The sequence below is a fragment of the Anarhichas minor genome, unplaced genomic scaffold (genome assembly GCF_050575085.1).
Source record: "Anarhichas minor isolate MPS153535 unplaced genomic scaffold, ASM5057508v1 ptg000137l, whole genome shotgun sequence".
NCBI classification, from domain to species: Eukaryota; Metazoa; Chordata; class Actinopteri; order Perciformes; family Anarhichadidae; genus Anarhichas; species Anarhichas minor.
Genome location: NW_027466583.1, coordinates 430,682 through 450,642, shown reverse-complemented (window position 1 = coordinate 450,642; position 19,961 = coordinate 430,682). Strand labels below are relative to the sequence as shown.

The 19,961-nt window shown below is 44.1% G+C and overlaps 2 protein-coding genes across 5 annotated transcripts; one reads left to right on the top strand and one right to left on the bottom strand.

Annotated features, from left to right (window-relative positions):
- Positions 1–188: 188 nt before the first annotated feature.
- Positions 189–8,454, bottom strand: atp1b2a (ATPase Na+/K+ transporting subunit beta 2a). Of its 4 annotated transcripts, none has more exons than XM_076084967.1 (8): positions 8,108–8,454; positions 4,295–4,423; positions 3,465–3,569; positions 3,189–3,268; positions 2,894–3,019; positions 2,718–2,777; positions 1,793–1,888; positions 189–1,015 (listed from the first exon to the last, which is right to left on the bottom strand). In XM_076084967.1, the coding sequence occupies exons 1-8, from the start codon at positions 8,211–8,213 to the stop codon at positions 851–853; spliced, it is 867 nt and encodes a 288-aa protein (XP_075941082.1). In that variant the 5' UTR covers positions 8,214–8,454; the 3' UTR covers positions 189–850. The 4 variants fall into 4 exon arrangements, with proteins under 4 accessions (XP_075941082.1, XP_075941083.1, XP_075941085.1 ...); XM_076084968.1 differs by lacking the exon at positions 8,108–8,454 and adding an exon at positions 7,306–7,387 and having other exon boundaries at positions 190–1,015; XM_076084970.1 differs by lacking the exon at positions 8,108–8,454 and adding an exon at positions 7,094–7,299 and having other exon boundaries at positions 190–1,015.
- Positions 8,455–9,653: 1,199 nt separating this feature from the next.
- On the top strand, positions 9,654–19,540 carry LOC142943470 (uncharacterized). The gene is made up of 7 exons (XM_076084996.1): positions 9,654–9,676; positions 16,121–16,602; positions 16,808–17,341; positions 17,434–17,833; positions 17,957–18,043; positions 18,171–18,239; positions 18,328–19,540. Exons 2-7 carry the CDS (start codon positions 16,156–16,158, stop codon positions 19,164–19,166), a joined length of 2,376 nt encoding a protein of 791 aa, XP_075941111.1. The 5' UTR covers positions 9,654–9,676; positions 16,121–16,155; the 3' UTR covers positions 19,167–19,540.
- The last annotated feature ends 421 nt before the right edge of the window (positions 19,541–19,961 follow it).

The following is a 19,961-nucleotide window of genomic DNA, read 5'->3' as shown; positions in this document are numbered from 1 at the left end:
TGATTGGACGCTGCATCCGATCGGACTGACTGACTGAGTTTAACACCAGAGTGAAGACGGATCACAGAATAAACTCTAGTTTATATTTGAAAGATTTGTGTTTTCATGATCTGAACTTTTATTATGGAAACAATTAAAGTCAGAGGGAACTGGAGAGACTAAACACATTTTTTATATATATATATATATATATATATATATATATATATATATAGATATAGAGAGAGAGAGAGAGAGAGAGAGAGAGAGAGAGAGAGGAAACACCATCATTTCATTCCTGATTGTCGGGTTTGATGAGTTTTATCATTTAAGAGAAACAATAATCATATCCTGGGTTATTTAATATCGACGTCACAATCTGAATTTCAAAACGTACAGACGCAAATAATTCATAAATAAGACGATCGCATTCCGCCGGTAGAAATGGATCCTGCACTTATAAACAGAACAAGAAGTACAGTGATCATGTGAACACACACACTTATCTAAAGTCTCTCCAGCTGTTAAAGCCGACTGACAGTTGATCAGCTGTGATCATCAGCACCGTCATCAGAAACAGACGTCGCTTCACGTGATGCAACTGAGGAAAGGACGTCTCATGTCTCTTAAAACATATTTCCTCGTTTCCTCTCTCCTCGCATGGTTTCCTCCATGCATCCCTGGTGGGAGGGACTAAGACGCAAGGAAAGGACGCAAGTGAGGGAAACGGGGATGCAATTAAGAGACTTGGGATGTACCCTTTGTGTCTGTCTGTCTGTCTGTGTGTGTGTGTGTGTCTGTGTGTCTATGTGTGTCTGTCTGTCTGTGTGTGTGTGTGTGTGTCTGTGTGTGTCTGTGTGTGTGTGTGTGTCTATTTATCGTTGATTCTCAGTCTGAAGGAAACCCGTCCAGCGAACTTGTCTCTTTCGCTTCCTTCGGCGAGAGTGTTGGAGTTGATTTTACACTCGACGTCGATGTCGGTGTTCAGAGAGGCGTTCAGGAACTTCACGGCCACAAGCGGCTGAGTGTAGTTTACCTGAGACATTGAACACATCACACACTTATTATATGACATCACTGCCGTCAGTATAGTCTCACTCGTTCAATAAGGAAGTAATATGTACCTGAGACCATGATTCTACTGGGTCTACTGGACCTACTGGATCCAACTGATCTACTGGGTCTACTAGATCGAACTGATCTACTGGATCCAACTGATCTACTGGGTCTACTGGACCTACTGGATCCAACTGATCTTCTGGATCTACTGGATCCAACTGGATCTACTGGGTCTACTAGATCCAACTGCTCTACTGGGTCTACTGGATCCAACTGGTCTACTGGATCCAACTGATCTACTGGATCCAACTGGTCTACTGGGTCTACTTGATCCAACTGCTCTACTGGACCTACTGGATCCAACTGATCTACTGGATCTACTGGATGCCAACTGATCTACTGGATCCAACTGATCTACTGGATCTATTGGGTCTACTGGATCCTACTGATCTACTGGGTCTACTGGACCTACTGGATCCAACTGATCTACTGGGTCTACTGGATCCAACTGGTCTACTGGATCTACTAGATCCAACTGGTCTACTGGATCTACTGGATCCAACTGGATCTACTGGGTCTACTGGATCCAACTGGTCTACTGGATCTAATGGATCTAACTGATCCACTGTGTCTCATGGATCTGGTCTACATGATCTAATGGATCTGGTCTACTGGATCCTTATGAGATGAACACATGATTGATTTACTGGAGGATCCTTGAGATGAACGTGATCTACAGTGTTGAGTTTGTTACCTGAGCTTTCTTGCCGTAGTACGGGTAGTACATGAGGTTAAAGGTCCCGTTAGGAGGGTAGTACGCCAGAGGTCCGATCTTATCACCGTCCTCCCTCTGCACACACATAGAGAGAGAGACACACACACAAACACACATTGAGAGACACACACACACACATTGAGAGAGAGACACACACACACACACACATTGAGAGAGAGAGACACACACACACACACACACACACACACACACACACAGACAGAGAGACACACACACACACACACACAGAGACACACACACACACACACACATAGAGAGAAACACACACATACACACAGAGATCAATACCTTAGTTCAGACAAAAACCTTAACCAAGAGAGCTTCTGTTGATGTTCTACATTGTGTCTGTGGTTCTACGTTGTGACTCTGTGGTTCTACATTGTGACTCTGTGGTTCTATGTTGTGTCTCTGTGGTTCTACGTTGTGTCTCTGTGGTTCTACATTGTGACTCTGTGGTTCTACATTGTGTGACTGTGGTTCTACGTTGTGACTGTGGTTCTACGTTGTGACTCTGGTTCTACATTTTGTCTCTGGTTCTACATTTTGTCTCTGGTTCTAGGTTCTACAATCTTCTTTTCTACTGTTCTTACCCACTCATCTTCCTCCACTCTGTACCTCTGATGATGGAAGGATGACAAGATGGAGACAGCAGATGAGACGGACAGACGGACAGACAGACAGACAGGACCTCCTCCCCTATTCGGTTACTAGAAGTTCTCCTCTCTAAAGAGAACGTCTACATCCTGTTGACCTGATGGTGACATGTGCTGCCGGTATCAGAGTGTCGTCCTTGTAGTTCTATCAGCTGAGTGTAGTTCACATAAAAACACTCAACAGCACAACACTGAGACAGGATGTAGCAGACAGACAGACAGATTCAGACCTTTGCTCCACAGGTGACATAAGGAGACTGACCGTCCTTCCCCGGCAACATACCGATCACCTGTAGGGACAGACAGGCAGACAGACAGGTCAGGAGACTCTTTGTAATATATATATATACGTATTGTATGATATAAGTATACGTGTATCTTTACGTTGACGTGTTAATAAACCAACCCGGTTCAGTTTGATGAGGACACACGGCTGACCGCTGCTGTAACCAAAGAAGCGATCAGAGATCCCTGAACATTCCTCCAACATCGTCCGATTAAACTGACACGAACGCTTTGGGTTGTTCCTGACCTGCAGACAGACAGGCAGGGGGAGAGTGAGACAGGCAGAGGCGGACAAGAAGGCAGAGGGTGAGACAGACAGGCAGGCAAAGAACTAGAAATGTGGAGGGTGAGACAGGCAGGTGGAGAGACAGACAGGTGGGGGTGAGAAAGGCAGATAGATAGACTGACAGGTTTACCTCTCCACTGTCCTCTTGAATGAAGTATTGATCTGGAGAACAGTTATCGTTGGTCTGAACCTGATAGCTGTCTTCGTACGCTGCAGACAGACAGGCAGACAGACAGACAGACAGAGACAGCCAGACAGACAGACAGACAGAGAGACAGACAGACAGACAGACAGGCAGACAGACAGGCAGATAGACAGAGAGACAGAGAGATAATATACATTATTATATATAAATATATGTAACGAGTGATGACATCATTAAATGTTACGATAACGTGAATCTTACGAGTCAGGAAGCGGTCGAGGTTCTGGATGAAACCGTTCCAGCTCTCAGATTCTGAGACGGAGAAACTGATCTCCAGCTGGTCTCCCTTTGGACGAATCATCATCCCTGAAACATGAGAGCACACGTCCTCGTTAACCAATCACAGGCTGAGCCTCGTTAACCAATCACAGACTGAGCCTCGTTAACCAGACACAGGCTGAGCCTCGTTAACCGGTCACAGGATGAGCCTCGTTAACCCGTCACAGGATGAGCCTCGTTAACCAATCACAGGCTGAGCCTCGTTAACCGGTCACAGGCTGAGCCTCGTTAACCAATCACAGACTGAGCCTCGTTAACCCGTCACAGGCTGAGCCTCGTTAACCAATCACAGACTGAGCCTCGTTAACCGGTCACAGGCTGAGCCTCGTTAACCAATCACAGACTGAGCCTCGTTAACCGGTCACAGGATGAGCCTCGTTAACCAATCACAGACTGAGCCTCGTTAACCAGACACAGGCTGAGCCTCGTTAACCGGTCACAGGCTGAGCCTCGTTAACCCGTCACAGGATGAGCCTCGTTAACCCGTCACAGGATGAGCCTCGTTAACCAGACACAGGCTGAGCCTCGTTAACCAATCACAGGCTGAGCCTCGTTAACCAATCACAGACTGAGCCTCGTTAACCCGTCACAGGCTGAGCCTCGTTAACCAATCACAGACTGAGCCTCGTTAACCGGTCACAGGCTGAGCCTCGTTAACCAATCACAGACTGAGCCTCGTTAACCGGTCACAGGATGAGCCTCGTTAACCGGTCACAGGCTCAGCCTTGTTAACCAATCATCACCATTGTTACCTGGAGTCTCCAGGCGGTCCTGCCAGGTGGGCTTGTAGTCATCGAGCGTCAGCAGCATGATGTACATGGTGAGAACAAACATGCCCGCCAGAAACAGGTAGAAGACCAGGTAGAAGAGCAGGATCAAACCTGAGGGGGAGACAAAGGGGGAGGGGTCTTAATTATAAAGTGGAGCACTTTCATCCTCTAAATATCATCTTTGTAATCCTCTTTAGCCCCGCCCCCTGCAGATGACCTACATTCAGTGTGTGTTGGGGGCGGGTATAATCTCTCTGTACCAGCTCTCTCTCTCTTCTCTTCTTCTTATTGGTCACTTTTACATTTTACATTAACAGAAGTCACTTTAACGTTTTACTAATTATGTTACCCTGATGTACACAAGGATGAGTCACTGCACATCTTTTCCTGCTGTACTGAAGAGTAATGTGTTTCATCAAATGTCGTCAATGAGGGTCCCCACAAGTACATTACTACCAACGTGTGTGTGTGTGTGTATATTACAGTCCAATCAACCTCGTCTGTCTGCTTAATCCAGATGAACACACACACACACACACACACTCAGTGTTTGTGTGTGTGTGTGTGTGTGTCTGTATGCATCAGTGTGTGTGTGTCCTTCAGTCTCCATCAAGGCCACAATAACCTGGTGCATGATGGGAAATATGACATCATAAGAGTGTAGTTATGTAAAGCAAGAGCAGACTTCAGATCAGTCTATATCACTGACATTATAAAGACTGGTCCGTACGGGTGACTGGTCCGTATAACTGGTCCGTACGGGTGACTGGTCCGTATAACTGGTCCGTACGGGTGACTTGTTCGTACATTTAAACTGCAGATTATAAAACGGTTTAGTCTTCATCTGAACACGGAGCTCTGTCATTAGTTGTTTGCTGGTGAAATGCACCATGGGAGTCGTAGTAGTTCACAGGCTTCTTGTAGCTTTAAGGTGCTATTGATCATATTGATCACTTGTTAGAAGTAGGAACCTAATGATTAATTTACAATCATAATAATAATAGTGCTGCTCTATGAACAACAGGTCAATAACATTGTGTGTAAACACTTTAAACACATCAGGTTGTTGTTAGCAGCAGTGTTCTCTTCACACAGCAGCAGCTCTACTCTTCATCACTATGATGATGTAACTCAGAGGCGATGAAGGTGACCCAGCTCTACTCTTCATCACTATCATGCTGTAACTCAGAGGTGATGAAGGTGACCCAGCTCTACTCTTCATCACTGTGATGCTGTAACTCAGAGGCGATGAAGGTGACCCAGCTCTACTCTTCATCACTGTGATGCTGTAACTCAGAGGCGATGAAGGTGACCCAGCTCTACTCTTCATCACTGTGATGCTGTAACTCAGAGGCGATGAAGGTGACCCAGCTCTACTCTTCATCACTGTGATGCTGTAACTCAGAGGCGATGAAGGTGACCCAGCTCTACTCTTCATCACTGTGATGCTGTAACTCAGAGGCGATGAAGGTGACCCAGCTCTACTCTTCATCACTATGATGCTGTAACTCAGAGGCGATGAAGGTGACCCAGCTCTACTCTTCATCACTATCATGCTGTAACTCAGAGGCGATGATAGTGACCCAGCTCTACTCTTCATCACTATGACGCTGTAACTCAGAGGCGATGATGGTGACCCAGCTCTACTCTTCATCACTATGACGCTGTAACTCAGAGGCGATGATGGTGACCCAGCTCTACTCTTCATCACTATGACGCTGTAACTCAGAGGCGATGAAGGTGACCCAGCTCTACTCTTCATCACTATCATGCTGTAACTCAGAGGCGATGATAGTGACCCAGCTCTACTCTTCATCACTATGATGCTGTAACTCAGAGGCGATGATGGTGACCCAGCTCTACTCTTCATCACTATGACGCTGTAACTCAGAGGCGATGAAGGTGACCCAGCTCTACTCTTCATCACTATGACGCTGTAACTCAGAGGCGATGAAGGTGACCCAGCTCTACTCTTCATCACTATGACGCTGTAACTCAGAGGCGATGATGGTGACCCAGCTCTACTCTTCATCACTATGACGCTGTAACTCAGAGGTGATGATGGTGACCCAGCTCTACTCTTCATCACTATGACGCTGTAACTCAGAGGCGATGAAGGTGACCCAGCTCTACTCTTCATCACTATGACGCTGTAACTCAGAGGCGATGAAGGTGACCCAGCTCTACTCTTCATCACTATGATGCTGTAACTCAGAGGTGATGAAGGTGACCCAGCTCTACTCTTCATCACTATGACGCTGTAACTCAGAGGCGATGAAGGTGACCCAGCTCTACTCTTCATCACTATGATGCTGTAACTCAGAGGCGATGAAGGTGACCCAGCTCTACTCTTCATCACTATGATGCTGTAACTCAGAGGTGATGAAGGTGACCCAGTGATGTCCAGTAGTCTCCAGTGAGAGCAGCAGCTGCTGCTCGTTGTAACGCCGTCGCTTTAGTCGTCCTCTCCTTTTAATACAACTCGTGTATTCTTCTGGTGACGGTGCGTCTTGAGGCTCATACGTGACGTCACTCGTTGAGATCCTAAAGCTGCGTTCACACCAAACGCGACGTGAACGCACCTTGAGAACGTTCCTCAGAGCGACATCTTCCACAACACTAACCTGCAGTTTGTCTCCACTTCTCTGTAGCATCTGTTAGCTTGTGTTGCTTTAGTTTATCTCTACTTCTCCCACACGCTGCATCAACGTAGTCTGAAGACTTCCTCCACCGCTGCCAGTGAGCAACGCACTTTACTAATAAAGTAACAAACTGTCTCACCCAGCCGAGGACACTCTGGACACGGAGCAGGCAGGTCCACATGGTCCCCTGCTGGCCGACCGTCTACTGAACAGCCCTGAGCTGGGCTTCATGGGTCTTCATCTCCAACCCACATCCTGTACTTGAACCAGCGGCGCTTTTCTCTTTGAAGTGCCGCGGAGTTAACCTGCTAGCTAAACTGAGACAGCTAAGCTAAGAAAGTGCACACTCACAGTCACCGAAGCATAAACTAGTCGTAGCGGTCCGTAGTCGGTGCATAAGAAACACCGCTGCCACCGAGCGTCCTGGGTTCTGTATGAGGTGCATCTATAAGACGGTAATAAGCGGAGTCAGGAGACCAGACATCTCGTTCAGCCCACGGCTTCTCTGTTTATTTCTGCCCCCCCCCTCTCGACCAGAAGCGGAAGTCGCCTTTTCTCTACGGCAACCCTGAAGGGACATATCATCTCCAATACAAAACCATAAACATGAGACAGTCTGTTACAATAATAATACATTTTAAAAAATGCGTTAACGCGCGATAAAATAATTGTCGGTGTAAATTAATTAATGCGTTAATGCGATAATAACGCGTTAACTTGCCCAGCCCTAATATATATATAATACAGTAAATAATATATAATATATAATATAATAAATATGATATATAATATATATAATAAATACATATAGTATAATAAATATTCTCTATATATATAATATATGTATTATAAGTATATTATATATATTATATTATATATATATAATATAATATGTATTATATATATAATATGTATTATATATATCATACTTATTATATAATACTATCATACATTAATAATAATATTATCATATAATTATATTACAATATATTATCATGTAATATAATATTATTATTCATCGATAAGATGATTTAAATTAAGGTCGAAAGGCTCATCATAGTGAGAGAGACCGGTGTGTGTGTGTGTGCGTGGGGGGGGGGGGGGGGGGGTAGTAACGGGAGTAACGAGAGTAGAAGAGAGTAACGTGACTCACCCCAGCTCGAGGCGGTTCGGCCCAGCAGCTCGTGAGTTCTCGGGTTCCAGAAGAATTCCCGCCACTCGCCGGATCCTTTTCGGTCCTCCTCCTTGGTACCGGACATGATGATGAAGAGGATGGAGAGGATGAAGATGGAGGTCGGTCTGTGGACTCAGACGGCGCGCGATGTTCCCGTTATGACGGCACGAGCACGAGCCTCCCGCCGCTTCTGCTGCTTCGAGTTTAAAGACGGTGGTCGGTGAGGGAGAATCGATCCGGTGGATGGATGATGATGATGATGACGATGATGATGATCGGTGAGACGATACCGAGAGACGGAGACAGACGGAGAGTGAGACAGGACGGTTCACTCCTCCTCCCCCAAACACGGCATGACGTCACACCTGCTCCCCTTACACCGCCAATCACAGAGAGGTCTCATCAAGACAGACCCTGCCCCCTGCAGCCTGTGACGTATCCCGTTTGATGACGTCTCATGTGTCACCTCTTTATCAGTTTATCACAAAGTACTATTACACACACAGTACTACAGTTTATCACAGTACTATTACTCACACAGTACTATTGCACACACAGTACTATTACTCACACAGCACTATTACACACACAGTACTATTAAACAGCACTACAGTTTATCACAGTACTATTACTCACACAGTACTATTGCACACACAGTACTATTACTCACACAGTACTATTACTCACACAGCACTATTACACACACAGTACTATTAAACAGTACTACAGTTTATCACAGTACTATTACTCACACAGCACTATTACACACACAGTACTATTACTCACACAGTACTATTGCACACACAGTACTATTACTCACACAGTACTATTACACACACAGTACTATTACTCACACAGTACTACAGTTTATCACAGTACTATTACTCACACAGCACTACAGTTTATCACAGTACTATTACTCACACAGTACTATTACACACACAGTACTATTACTCACACAGCACTATTACACACAGTACTATTACTCACACAGCACTATTACTCACACAGCACTACAGTTTATCACAGTACTATTACACACACAGTACTATTACTCACACAGCACTACAGTTTATCACAGTACTATTACACACACAGTACTATTACTCACACAGCACTACAGTTTATCACATTATTACACACACAGTACTATTACTCACACAGTACTATTACACACAGTACTATTACTCACACAGCACTACAGTTTATCACAGTACTATTACTCACACAGTACTACAGTTTATCACAGTACTATTACTCACAGTACTACAGTTTATCACAGTACTATTACTCACAGTACTACAGTTTATCACAGTACTATTACTCACAGTACTAGTTTATCACAGTACTATTACTCACACAGTACTACAGTTTATCAGAGTGCATCGTGTTATAAACAGTCTATAGTTGATATAAACAGTCTATAGTTGATATAAACAGTCTATAGTATTATAACCAGACTTGGTCAGTAGGTGGCGGTGTGTCGCTGTAAGAACTAAAGGAAACCATAGAAGAAGAAGGACCGTCTCACGGTGAGGACCGTTTCAGGTGTTTTAAGTTGATTTTGTGTCTCATTGTGTTTGTTATCAGCTGTTCGTTTCTCCTCTTTCTCCACGAGATGTTAGCTAGCTACACGTTAGCTCCCTGGATGCTAACAGCCACGATGCTGCTAGCCGTTAGTATCTAGTCCGAAGGTAAATACGCTTCCATTATCGGACACGCCGTCCTCTGACGGGCTCCTGTCCGCTGTCTGACCTCCATCGGTCTGTCTGTCATCTTCGTGTTTATTCATCGGTTAGTGTGAGTCCACCTGAACACAGAAACCCTAAACCACCTGGACCCGGAGGTCCCATGTCCACTAGCTGAGTGGTGCAGAGAGGAGGAGGCAGCACCAGACTCCATTCAGAAAACATCTCATTTAGTGTTCGGCTAACCGACTTTAGCTTCTCTCTGAACGTGAAGACTCTGCTCATTAAACGAGCTGACGGAGGATCCGGAGATCGAACAGTAGAGATGCGTCCACGTGTAAACAAACATGTGGTCCTTAAGAATCTGTCCTTAAGAACCAGTCCTAATGACTGCGGTCATGTGGTCCGTCATCCGCGGAATCTCGGTCACGTCAACCGGCACTTGAAATGTAATGCTCGTCTATTCGTGGTGCTACGGTACGGGTGCTTGGATAGCCCAAAAAGCCCGGAAATAGACCTATATTTCATCAATAATTTGCCCAATTTGTTCAAAAACAACGTAATTTTGTACATTATATGAAATCCAACAATAAAAAAATCTGAAATTACACTGCTGTATAATCGTTAATTGAAAAAGGGTTCGAAAATTATAATATTACCTAATAATAATCTTTGATCTGTAAAAAAAACATTTCCTTCATTGGTTAGCTAAAATTTCCGTTGGAGTTCTGTTCATGATGACCCCATGTATCTCCATGTCCAATGTAATGTAATTTTACTGTACAATCTTTGAGAAAATGAAAGGCAAAGTCAGCTCAAATGACATTTTGATATTCATAATATCCCTATATTTGACATTTTATAAAACATAATCCTTAAGAGGTTATGTCAATATTTCACTTGATTGTTGTTTATGACGACCCTCACTATGTACATGAATATTTCCATGAAATATTACTGTACAGTTTTTGAGAAAATTAAAGGCAAAATCAGCTCAATTTACATTCATTTTCAGAATTTTCCTATATGACAGGTTATAAATACACATCCTTAAGAGATTACAAGAAACTTTCCTGCCAACAGAATTGCTGTCATATATTGTGCAGTTAAGCCTTGATAAAGACATGGCAATGCTTTACTTGGACCATGACTTCGACAGTGTCGTTAGTATGATGAGGCTCTACAGATCTGTTGGACACGGAAGTGGTCCTGCAAAGAGACTAAAGGAGCTATTTAGTGAAAATAGCAAGTGGATGATGTCCTGGGTACTGCTTAGGAATATGGGCTGTGGCCAATTTAAAATCCTGGACATTTTTTGAACGACACAGTGTTAACTCTTGTGTTTATGGTTACAGCAGCTTCAAGTGTGTTTGTAGTTTAATGTACTTAAGCATTTAGAAGAAAAGTGTTTCTTCGACTATCTGTGGCTAGCTGTCTTTTTTTTGTGAATGCTGGTAAAGTTCTTGCCACTATGGCTTCTTCATGAGTAGATTTTGTTAGTTAGAACTGAATTGTTTGTATGTTTGAAAATTGTTGTATTGTTAAGCTATATGCTGTGCTTGCTTTTTACCTGATGGCTTATTTAAAAATTAGTCACTTCAGCACGATGTCACGACCCGGCTCAAAAGGCCGCAACATGAGGTAGACAAGACGAGTATAAAAGTAATCAAATAGACATTAATTTAAGAACAAATAACTCAGCCAGCCTGCCTGAAAACAGGACACAGAGCCCTGGTGGAAGGGAGGGGTCGTCACAATGACAATTAAAGATAAAACTTTATAACAATTGCAATAATTTTGTCTGTCTTTCTATACAGTACAAATGAGCCTAATCATGATTGCATAAAGATAGAGCTATGTGTTTGTGTTGTGTGTGTGTGTCTGCATGTAGGCATGAGTGTGTCACTGTCCTGACATTTGTGTGTACCCTTTGATGTTTGTGTTACAACAATCTTTTTTACAAAATGGTAAATTTATTACCCTTAGAATGTTTTTTAAAATGCGGGTTTTAGTGCATGATCAAGTGAAACTGTATTCAATTTTTTACAATTTTCACAAGACAAAATTAAGTAAATGTAAAAATGTTACTTATGTGCAGTACTTAAATACATTTAATGCAGGCTAATTTGTTAAATTCCAACACATAGAAACAGAACTGATGGTAACAGACAGAAAAAAATAACATATCCAGGAAAAACATCTGAGAAAACAGCCAAGACGAGGATATTCCTTTTGCTCCTACCAGCTGTTTTTTTTGTTGTCTACCTAAATATTCTATTTTAATTCATATTAAACACCTAACATGGCCTTTGGGACAACAAGAAAAGAGATGGTGCAGGAACGTCGACACGTGGCACTTAAAGTACTCGAAGCATCAGGTGTGTGACAGCATTTCTTCATATTTATTTATACTGTGATATTGTACTACTAAAGATCTAAAATGTTTCTAAATTAGTTTTTGACATCGAAAACAACTGTGCCATGTGTTCTGCACAAAGTCACCCACTCCAGGACCTGCTATCACTGAATGGGTAAGGTGTTGTTGTAGTTAATTGTATTTGTGCATTTGTTAATGGATCTGAGTTTTTGTTTTGGCATTTTGTAGATTTAATTGAGAATGGACAGTAGAGGGCTGACAGGAAATGAGGGTAGAGAGAGAATGGGAATGTCATGTAACAAAGTTCGCCATTCAGAGTCATAGTGATATTGCGGTTTACTCCTCTAACACTAGGGCACCTCTTGTTTTAATCTTGGCAATGCAAACAAGATTGGTGTACCTTCTTTTGAGTTCCCAGGAATAAGTGTGCAATTTCAAATGAACTAAATACATAGGACAAAGAGGCTTCATTGTCCATCACAATCTCAAGGAACACTTGCTCTCATCTGCACCAAGCCACTCTGATATGTCCATATACTCTGCCTTGCTCTTTTCCTTGCATTTGCACCATGGCAGCTGGCAAATTCAGATATAGGACCTGTCCTATTGTTGATTGTCAATCAATAAAAACAACATTGTAAAAGCTGTGACCATGACAATAACAATGTCCCATTTGATTAAATGATGAAAATAATTTCAAATTGAAATAAAGTTTGCTTTTGGGGTGAATTCCTGTTTGAAGTCTGTCTTTACTAAGTTGTTTCAATTTTATCCTTTTTCAGATTCAGTGTGACAGCTGTAACAGATGGTTCCATGCCGATAGCCTGCAGATGGAAAAATCCCTGCTTTTAAAAATAAAAAACAATGACTGGAAATGCTGTTTGTGCAACAATTAAATCCACATACAGTATTTGTTATGTTTTTTGTCTCTTTTTATATGCCCCCTTGCTATATCTGTCTGTGTGAAGAGGGTGGTCAGATATGTTTTGCATTTCATGTTGTGTTTTTATCATTAAAAGTTTTTCTTTGAAACTTGACAATTAGAAAACAATTAATGCGCATGTGTTCCAACTGAATCCGAATCCAAATACATTAGTTTTAGAACAATGCCTTTGATCACCACCACACTAAGGAGGTACGTAGAGGGAGGTCGAGCTATATATGTCCAAAATGACACAAAAGACCAAAGCTTAATAATATAGACAATCAAAACATTAGACATACAGCAAAATTACATGGGATTTTTAATGGACATAGTCGGAGTGATCATGAACAAGAATCCATTGAAAATGTACTAGAACCTCTTAAGGAACTGTTTAAAAAGGTATAAAGGATTATCTTATATCTTTATTTAACAGTTTAAAATATGAGGACATTATGAATATCATAATGTCATTTGAGCGTACTTTACATCTAATTTTCTCAAAAACTACAGTAATATTTCATGACAATATTCATGTCCATAGTGAGGGTCGTCATTAACAAGAATCAAGTGAAATATTGACATAACCTCTTAAGGATTCATTTTTATAAAATGTCAAATATAGGGAAATTATGAATATCAAAATGTCATTTGAGCTGACTTTACATCTAATTTTCTCAAAAACTGTATAGTAATATTACATTACATTTGATATGGAGATACATGGGGTCATCATGAACAGAACTCCAACGGAAATTTTAGCTAACCAATGAAGGAAATGGTTTTTTTAGAGATCAAAGATGATTATTAGGTAATATTATAATTTTCGAACCCTTTTTCAATTAAAGATTATACAGCAGTGTAATTTCAGATTTTATTATTGTTATATTTCACTTAATGTACAAAATTACGTTGTTTTTGACTTGTATATCAAATTGGACAAATTATTGATGAAATATAGGTCTATTTCGGGGCTTTTTGGCTATCAAAGCACCCGTACCGTAGCACCACGAATAGACGAGCATTACATTTCAAGTGCCGGCTGACGTGACCGAGATTCCGCGGATGATGGACCACATGACTGCAGTTCCTAATGAGGTTCTTAATGGTCGACATGTAATAACCACACGTAAACAAACATGTGGTCCTTAAGAACTAGTCCTTAAGAACCGGTCCTAATTAAGAACCAGTCCTAATGAGGTTCTTAATGGTCCACATGTTTGTTTACATGTCTGGAGAGTTACAGGTTTAAAGGGTGAACATCCATCATATTCCTAGACTCTAGAGCAGGGGTCACCAACCTTTTTTAAACAGAGCTACTTCAAGGGTACCGAGTAGTACGAAGGGCTACTTATTTGATACAAACTTCCTGAATAACAAAGTTGCACAGATCACCTTTTAATAATAATAATATATGTGAAGAGACTGTTTGATCACGTCAGTTAATTATTCCTCACAATAATTATTAATAATGATTTCCACAACAATGATGGTATAGCTACAAACATGCAACTTTTATTTCTGTTAATCTGAAAGTCAGAGGTATCACATCTCTGATATTTTTGTATCATCACATGATCAAAGCCGGTTACTTTTGCACATAGCGCCTGTTGGTGAATGATCCAGTGGTAATGTAGAAATTTTGCGAAGTCTGGGTCACCTTTGCATTGTGCAATGAAGCCGTCATCGCGGGAGCCCCGTCTGTTATCACCGACACCAGCTTTTCCAATGGTACCTTTTTCTCCACGAAGAAATTAGTAAAAAGTCTCGTCTTTTGCCGAGCGGGGGATCCAACCCTCCGAGGCGCGCGAGCGTCTGGGCCTTTTCGGTTGGATTGCGTTGCCTCGCCTCTACCCCCGCCACCCCTGACTTGTTGCCCCGCGGCCTGTTCCGAGGATTTACGGACCTGACGGCAGGGTGCGCTCGCGGCGTGCGTCTGGCGCCAACGGGACACTAATGCAAGCGTTTTTGATTAAAAAAGAACAGCAACTACAATTTTAGACGGAGCTCCATGGTGACTAGTGCTATTTTTAGAACATGCCTTGCGGGCGACTCACGTGGTCCCTGCGGGCGACAGGGTGCCCGCGGGCACCGTGTTGGCTACCTCTGCTAGAGGACTTGTTTATTATATCAGTTATTAGCACGTGATAATAAATGTGTATAGTTGTTATCACGTGATAATAAGTACGTATAGTTGTTATCACGTGATAATAAGTGCATATAGTTGTTATCACGTGATAATAATTGCGTATAGTTGTTATCACGTGATAATAAGTGCGTATAGTTGTTATCACGTGATAATAAGTACGTATAGTTATTGTCATCACGTGATAATAAGTGCGTATAGTTGTTATCACGTGATAATAAGTACGTATAGTTGTTATTATCACGTGAAAATAAGTGCGTATAGTTGTTATCACATGATAATAAGTACGTATAGTTGTTATCACGTGATAATAAGTACGTATAGTTGTTATCACGTGATAATAAGTACGTATAGTTGTTATCACGTGATAAGTACGTATAGTTGTTATCACGTGATAATAAGTACGTATAGTTGTTATCACGTGATAATAAGTGCGTATAGTTGTTATCACGTGATAATAAGTATGTATAGTTGTTATCACGTGATAATAAGTACGTATAGTTGTTGTTATCACGTGATAATAAGTACGTACAATTGTTGGAAAAGTGAGAAGGACCAAAAGGACCAAAAGGACCAGAAGGTCCAGAAGGACCATAGGGACCAGAGGGTCCAGCAGGACCAGAGGGTCCAAAAGGACTAGAAAGTCCATAAGGACCAAAAAGACCAAAAGGACCAAAAGGACCAAAAGGACCTTAAGGACCAGAAGGACCAGAGGGACTAGAGGGACTAGAGGGACTAGAGGTCTCCTCCTAATAACAGATTGGAGCTTCTTGAAAATTAATGAAAAAGTTATGAATAACCTTAAAGAGGTTAGACCTGATCTCACCTGTTGATGTTCACCTGTATGTTTGATCGTCAGGGCTCTGTTACCGTGGAGACCACTCTGAGGTTGCCATGGCGAACAAGACAGAGCTCCACTCCTCAGACCAGACGTTGTCTCCTGAGGATGAACCGTCAAAGCCTGCCGCCCGCCGGCCGCGCCGTCGGGCCGTGGTCGTAGGGAGGCGGGGCCAGAGGGTGAAAAGGCGGGGCCCTGCAGAGAAACGGCGGTGTCCCGGAGATAAGAGGCGGGGCCAGAAGGAGAAGAGGTGCAGCCAGGAGGAGAAGAAGGAGGGCGTGACGGTGAAGAGGACGAGCAGCGATGGGACGCGGCGTTGGGATAAGAAACATTACTGCGTGTTCTGTCGGCGTCCTCAGGTGAAGATCGCTCGTCACCTGCTCACCAAACACGCCGACCAACAGGAAGTAGAGTCCGCCAGCAAACTACCGACCGGCTCCAAACAACGACACCTGCTGCTGGAGCAACTACGCAGCAGAGGCAACTACATGCACAACATAGAGGTTCGTTCACCTGTCTGTCTACCTGCCTGTTCACCTGTCTGTCTACCTGTCTGCCTGCTAACCTGTCTGTCTGAACACCTGTCTGTCTACCTGTCTGCCTGCTAACCTGTCTGTGTACCTGTCTGTCTGACCACCTGTCTGTGTACCTGTCTGCCTGCTAACCTGTCTGTCTGACCACCTGTCTGTGTACCTGCCTGTCCCTCAGGTGATCAGACAGGGCAGTGGAGAGATCGTGCCGTGGCGTCAGCCCTCAGAGGACGTCGATGCTAGGAACTACCTTCCCTGTCCGCTCTGCCTCGGTTTCTTTCTTCGTGCTGATCTCTGGAAACATCAAGCGTCCTGTCGTAAGAAGCTGACCTTTGACCCCTCCAAAGACTCTGCCTCCACGATCTCTGACCCCGTGAAGGACACAACCTCTGACCTCGTGAAGGACACGACCTCTGATCCCACAGGTAAGTCGGCCTGCGATCCAGCAGCCGACGGGACCGTCAAGTCCTCAGAGGATACACCTTCACGGCCTTCTGACCCCTCAGGAGACACGACGGACCAGGCCAAGCGGCCCATGACCTCTGACCCCGTTGTGGATCAAACTGTGACCTCTGACCCGGGAGCGGACCAGCCCAGGAAGAGGATCAGGGTCCAGGCTGCAGCATCTCGCCTCCTTCCAATATCCAGCGGAGCGTCTGAGAGCTGCAGCGAAGTCCTGCACCGCATGAACCAGGACCACGTCTCACACCAGGTCTGTACACCTGTCAACCTGTCTATCTGCCGGTCTGTCTGTCTCCCTACCTGTCTCTGTGTTGACCCCCCGCTGTTCCTCGCTCTGTTCAGGTCAAATCTGATTGGTTGATCTGTAAATACGGAAACAAGTTGATGGGGAACCAAGATGGCAGCCAGAGGAGGTACGACTACGTGAGCCAGAAGCTGAGGGAGCTCGGCAGGTTCCTCCTGGCTGCTAAATCTCTGGACTCCAGCGTCCAGAACCTGCAGGACCTTCTGGCTCCGGGTCGCCTCAGTCTGTCTTTGGCCGCCGCCAGAAAGGCCTCCGGGTACCGGTGGAGCCGCCCTCCGCTGGCGGTGAAGACCACGTTGAAGACGGTTTGTGAGATTGCAATCGGAGAAAGTCTGCAGGACGGAGACTGGGAGGCTGCAGCCAAGACCACGGACTTCTACCACCTGCTGGGGAGAGAATGGGACAACCTGTGTCTGCTGAACCCGGACCCCAACACAGGTAACACCGGGGGGCTGGTCTGGTTACTAGTCCTTCAGCTTTGTCTGAGAGTTTGACCCGAGACTCTCTGTTGGGGTTCAGGTTCTATATCGAACCATTGAAGATCTTTGTGACTTGTTCTAGCCGCTGCAGTCGGAGCCAAGCTGAAGAAACGATCGGTCCAATCAAGAGGTGGGAAGTGTAAAGAGCAGTCTGACCCCAGACCAGAAGGTGAGTCCTGATCCTGATCCTGAACCCTAAAGCTGAACACAGATGACGACCCCTCATCAGAGTACATGTTGACTCTAGGTTTCCACTAGATGGAGCTTTTTGACCTGGTCTGTCTCTCTACCTGTAGTTTCATCTCAGAGCAGTAACAGACCGGTGACCTCCATGAGTCCACCAGAGTCCAGGCTGCAGACTACAGGTGGGTCCACCTGGACTCAGCTGAACACAAATCTGTCACTGATTTATGTTCAGACCCCCTTTTGTCTCACCACCTTTATGTCTTTCAGTCCCTGTGGCTCCTGGGAAGGTCCGACGACGCCCGTGGTCTTCTGCAGAGAAGGAGGCGGTCTGGAGACAGTTGGGAGTCCACGTGCTGGTCCAGTCAGTACCGGGGAAGGAGGTCTGTCAGCGCTGTCTGGACCTGGAGCCGGTCCTCAGAGGGCGACACTGGAAAGACATCAAGAACCAGGTGCACAACCAGATCCAGAGCCAAAAGAAGCAGCAGTTCCATGCCCAGATGGACCATCAGGAGAACCAGGAACAGCAAGACCAGATCCAGAACCAAAAGAAGCAGCAACAGTACCAGGCCCAAACGGACCAACAGGGCAAGGACCACAACCAGAAGAAACAGCAGTACCAGGCCCAGATGGACCACCAAGACCAGGACAACATTCACAACCAGAAGAAACAGCAGTACCAGGCCCAGATGGACCAGCAAGACCAGCTACAGATTCACAAAAAGCAGCTGTGCCATGCTAGACTAGACCACCAGGACCACATTCAGGTCCATAAAAAACAGCTGTACCAGCTGGGCGAGCAGACCCAGGGCCTGCAGACCGCCCTGGACCGGGACCCTTCTATACTGACGGGTCCACCTTATGGACCTGATGGGCCACATCAAGGCTCTGGATCGTCACTGCTGGAGCGGGACCCCACTATTAGTCCATACTCTCTTCCACACAGGACCCTGGGGCCTCACGTGGACCAACTGCTGTCCAGGACCGACTGGGCCGACGAGTCTTTGGTCCAGCACTACTCAATCAGCAGGCAACTGGACCGGAACCTGATCCAGGAGGCAGCCCCAGGACTGCCGGCCAATCCGCACTCTGGGCTGGTCCACTTCTAATGGACGGACCCACAAGGGTCCACTACCGATGAGGAAGCACGAGGCCTCCTGAAGCCCCTGAACTTCCTGTACAAAATAAAATGGGCCGTGTTGTCCACAGGACCTTTGTAAGACCCGGGACCTCGAGGAGGTCCTCGTGGTCCTCGTGCCCCCCAGAGTAAAATGTACAACATTTTAAAGTTCAATGCATCAGTTGGAGAACTTTGAGCTCATTTAGACTGTACTTCAGTACTCAAGGTACTTCTACTTTACTTGAGTATTTACATTTTATACTTCTACATCTGAGGGAACATTGTAGTTTAAACTTCACTACATTTATTTCACATTTTAGTTTTCACAGATCCCTCGTGAACGAATAAACTCTGATGTATTCATACGTAGTATGAAGTCTAATTATTCAGTGAATACGCTGATGAACACATTCTATAAATAGAACACATAATATATATGTATTTATGTATTTATGTATTTATACATCATGTATTCCTCGTTCTTCTAGAGATTCATGTGAACCTGAACCTTCAGTTTGATCCGAGGAGTCGCTGCTTTGTGTCGCATGTTGTTCAGATGAGTGTTATTATATATATATATATATATATATATATATATATATATATATATATATATATATTTAATTATATATATTAAATCCTCTTCTGTTTCACTGACCCTTAACACTGATGTAACTCTTTCGACTCTTCACACAGAAAGTTTTCAACATTCTGATAAATTTCACAACTTCACAAATTTAGAAATATGTTGAAACTCTGAAAGGTCACGTGACTGAGTTATCAT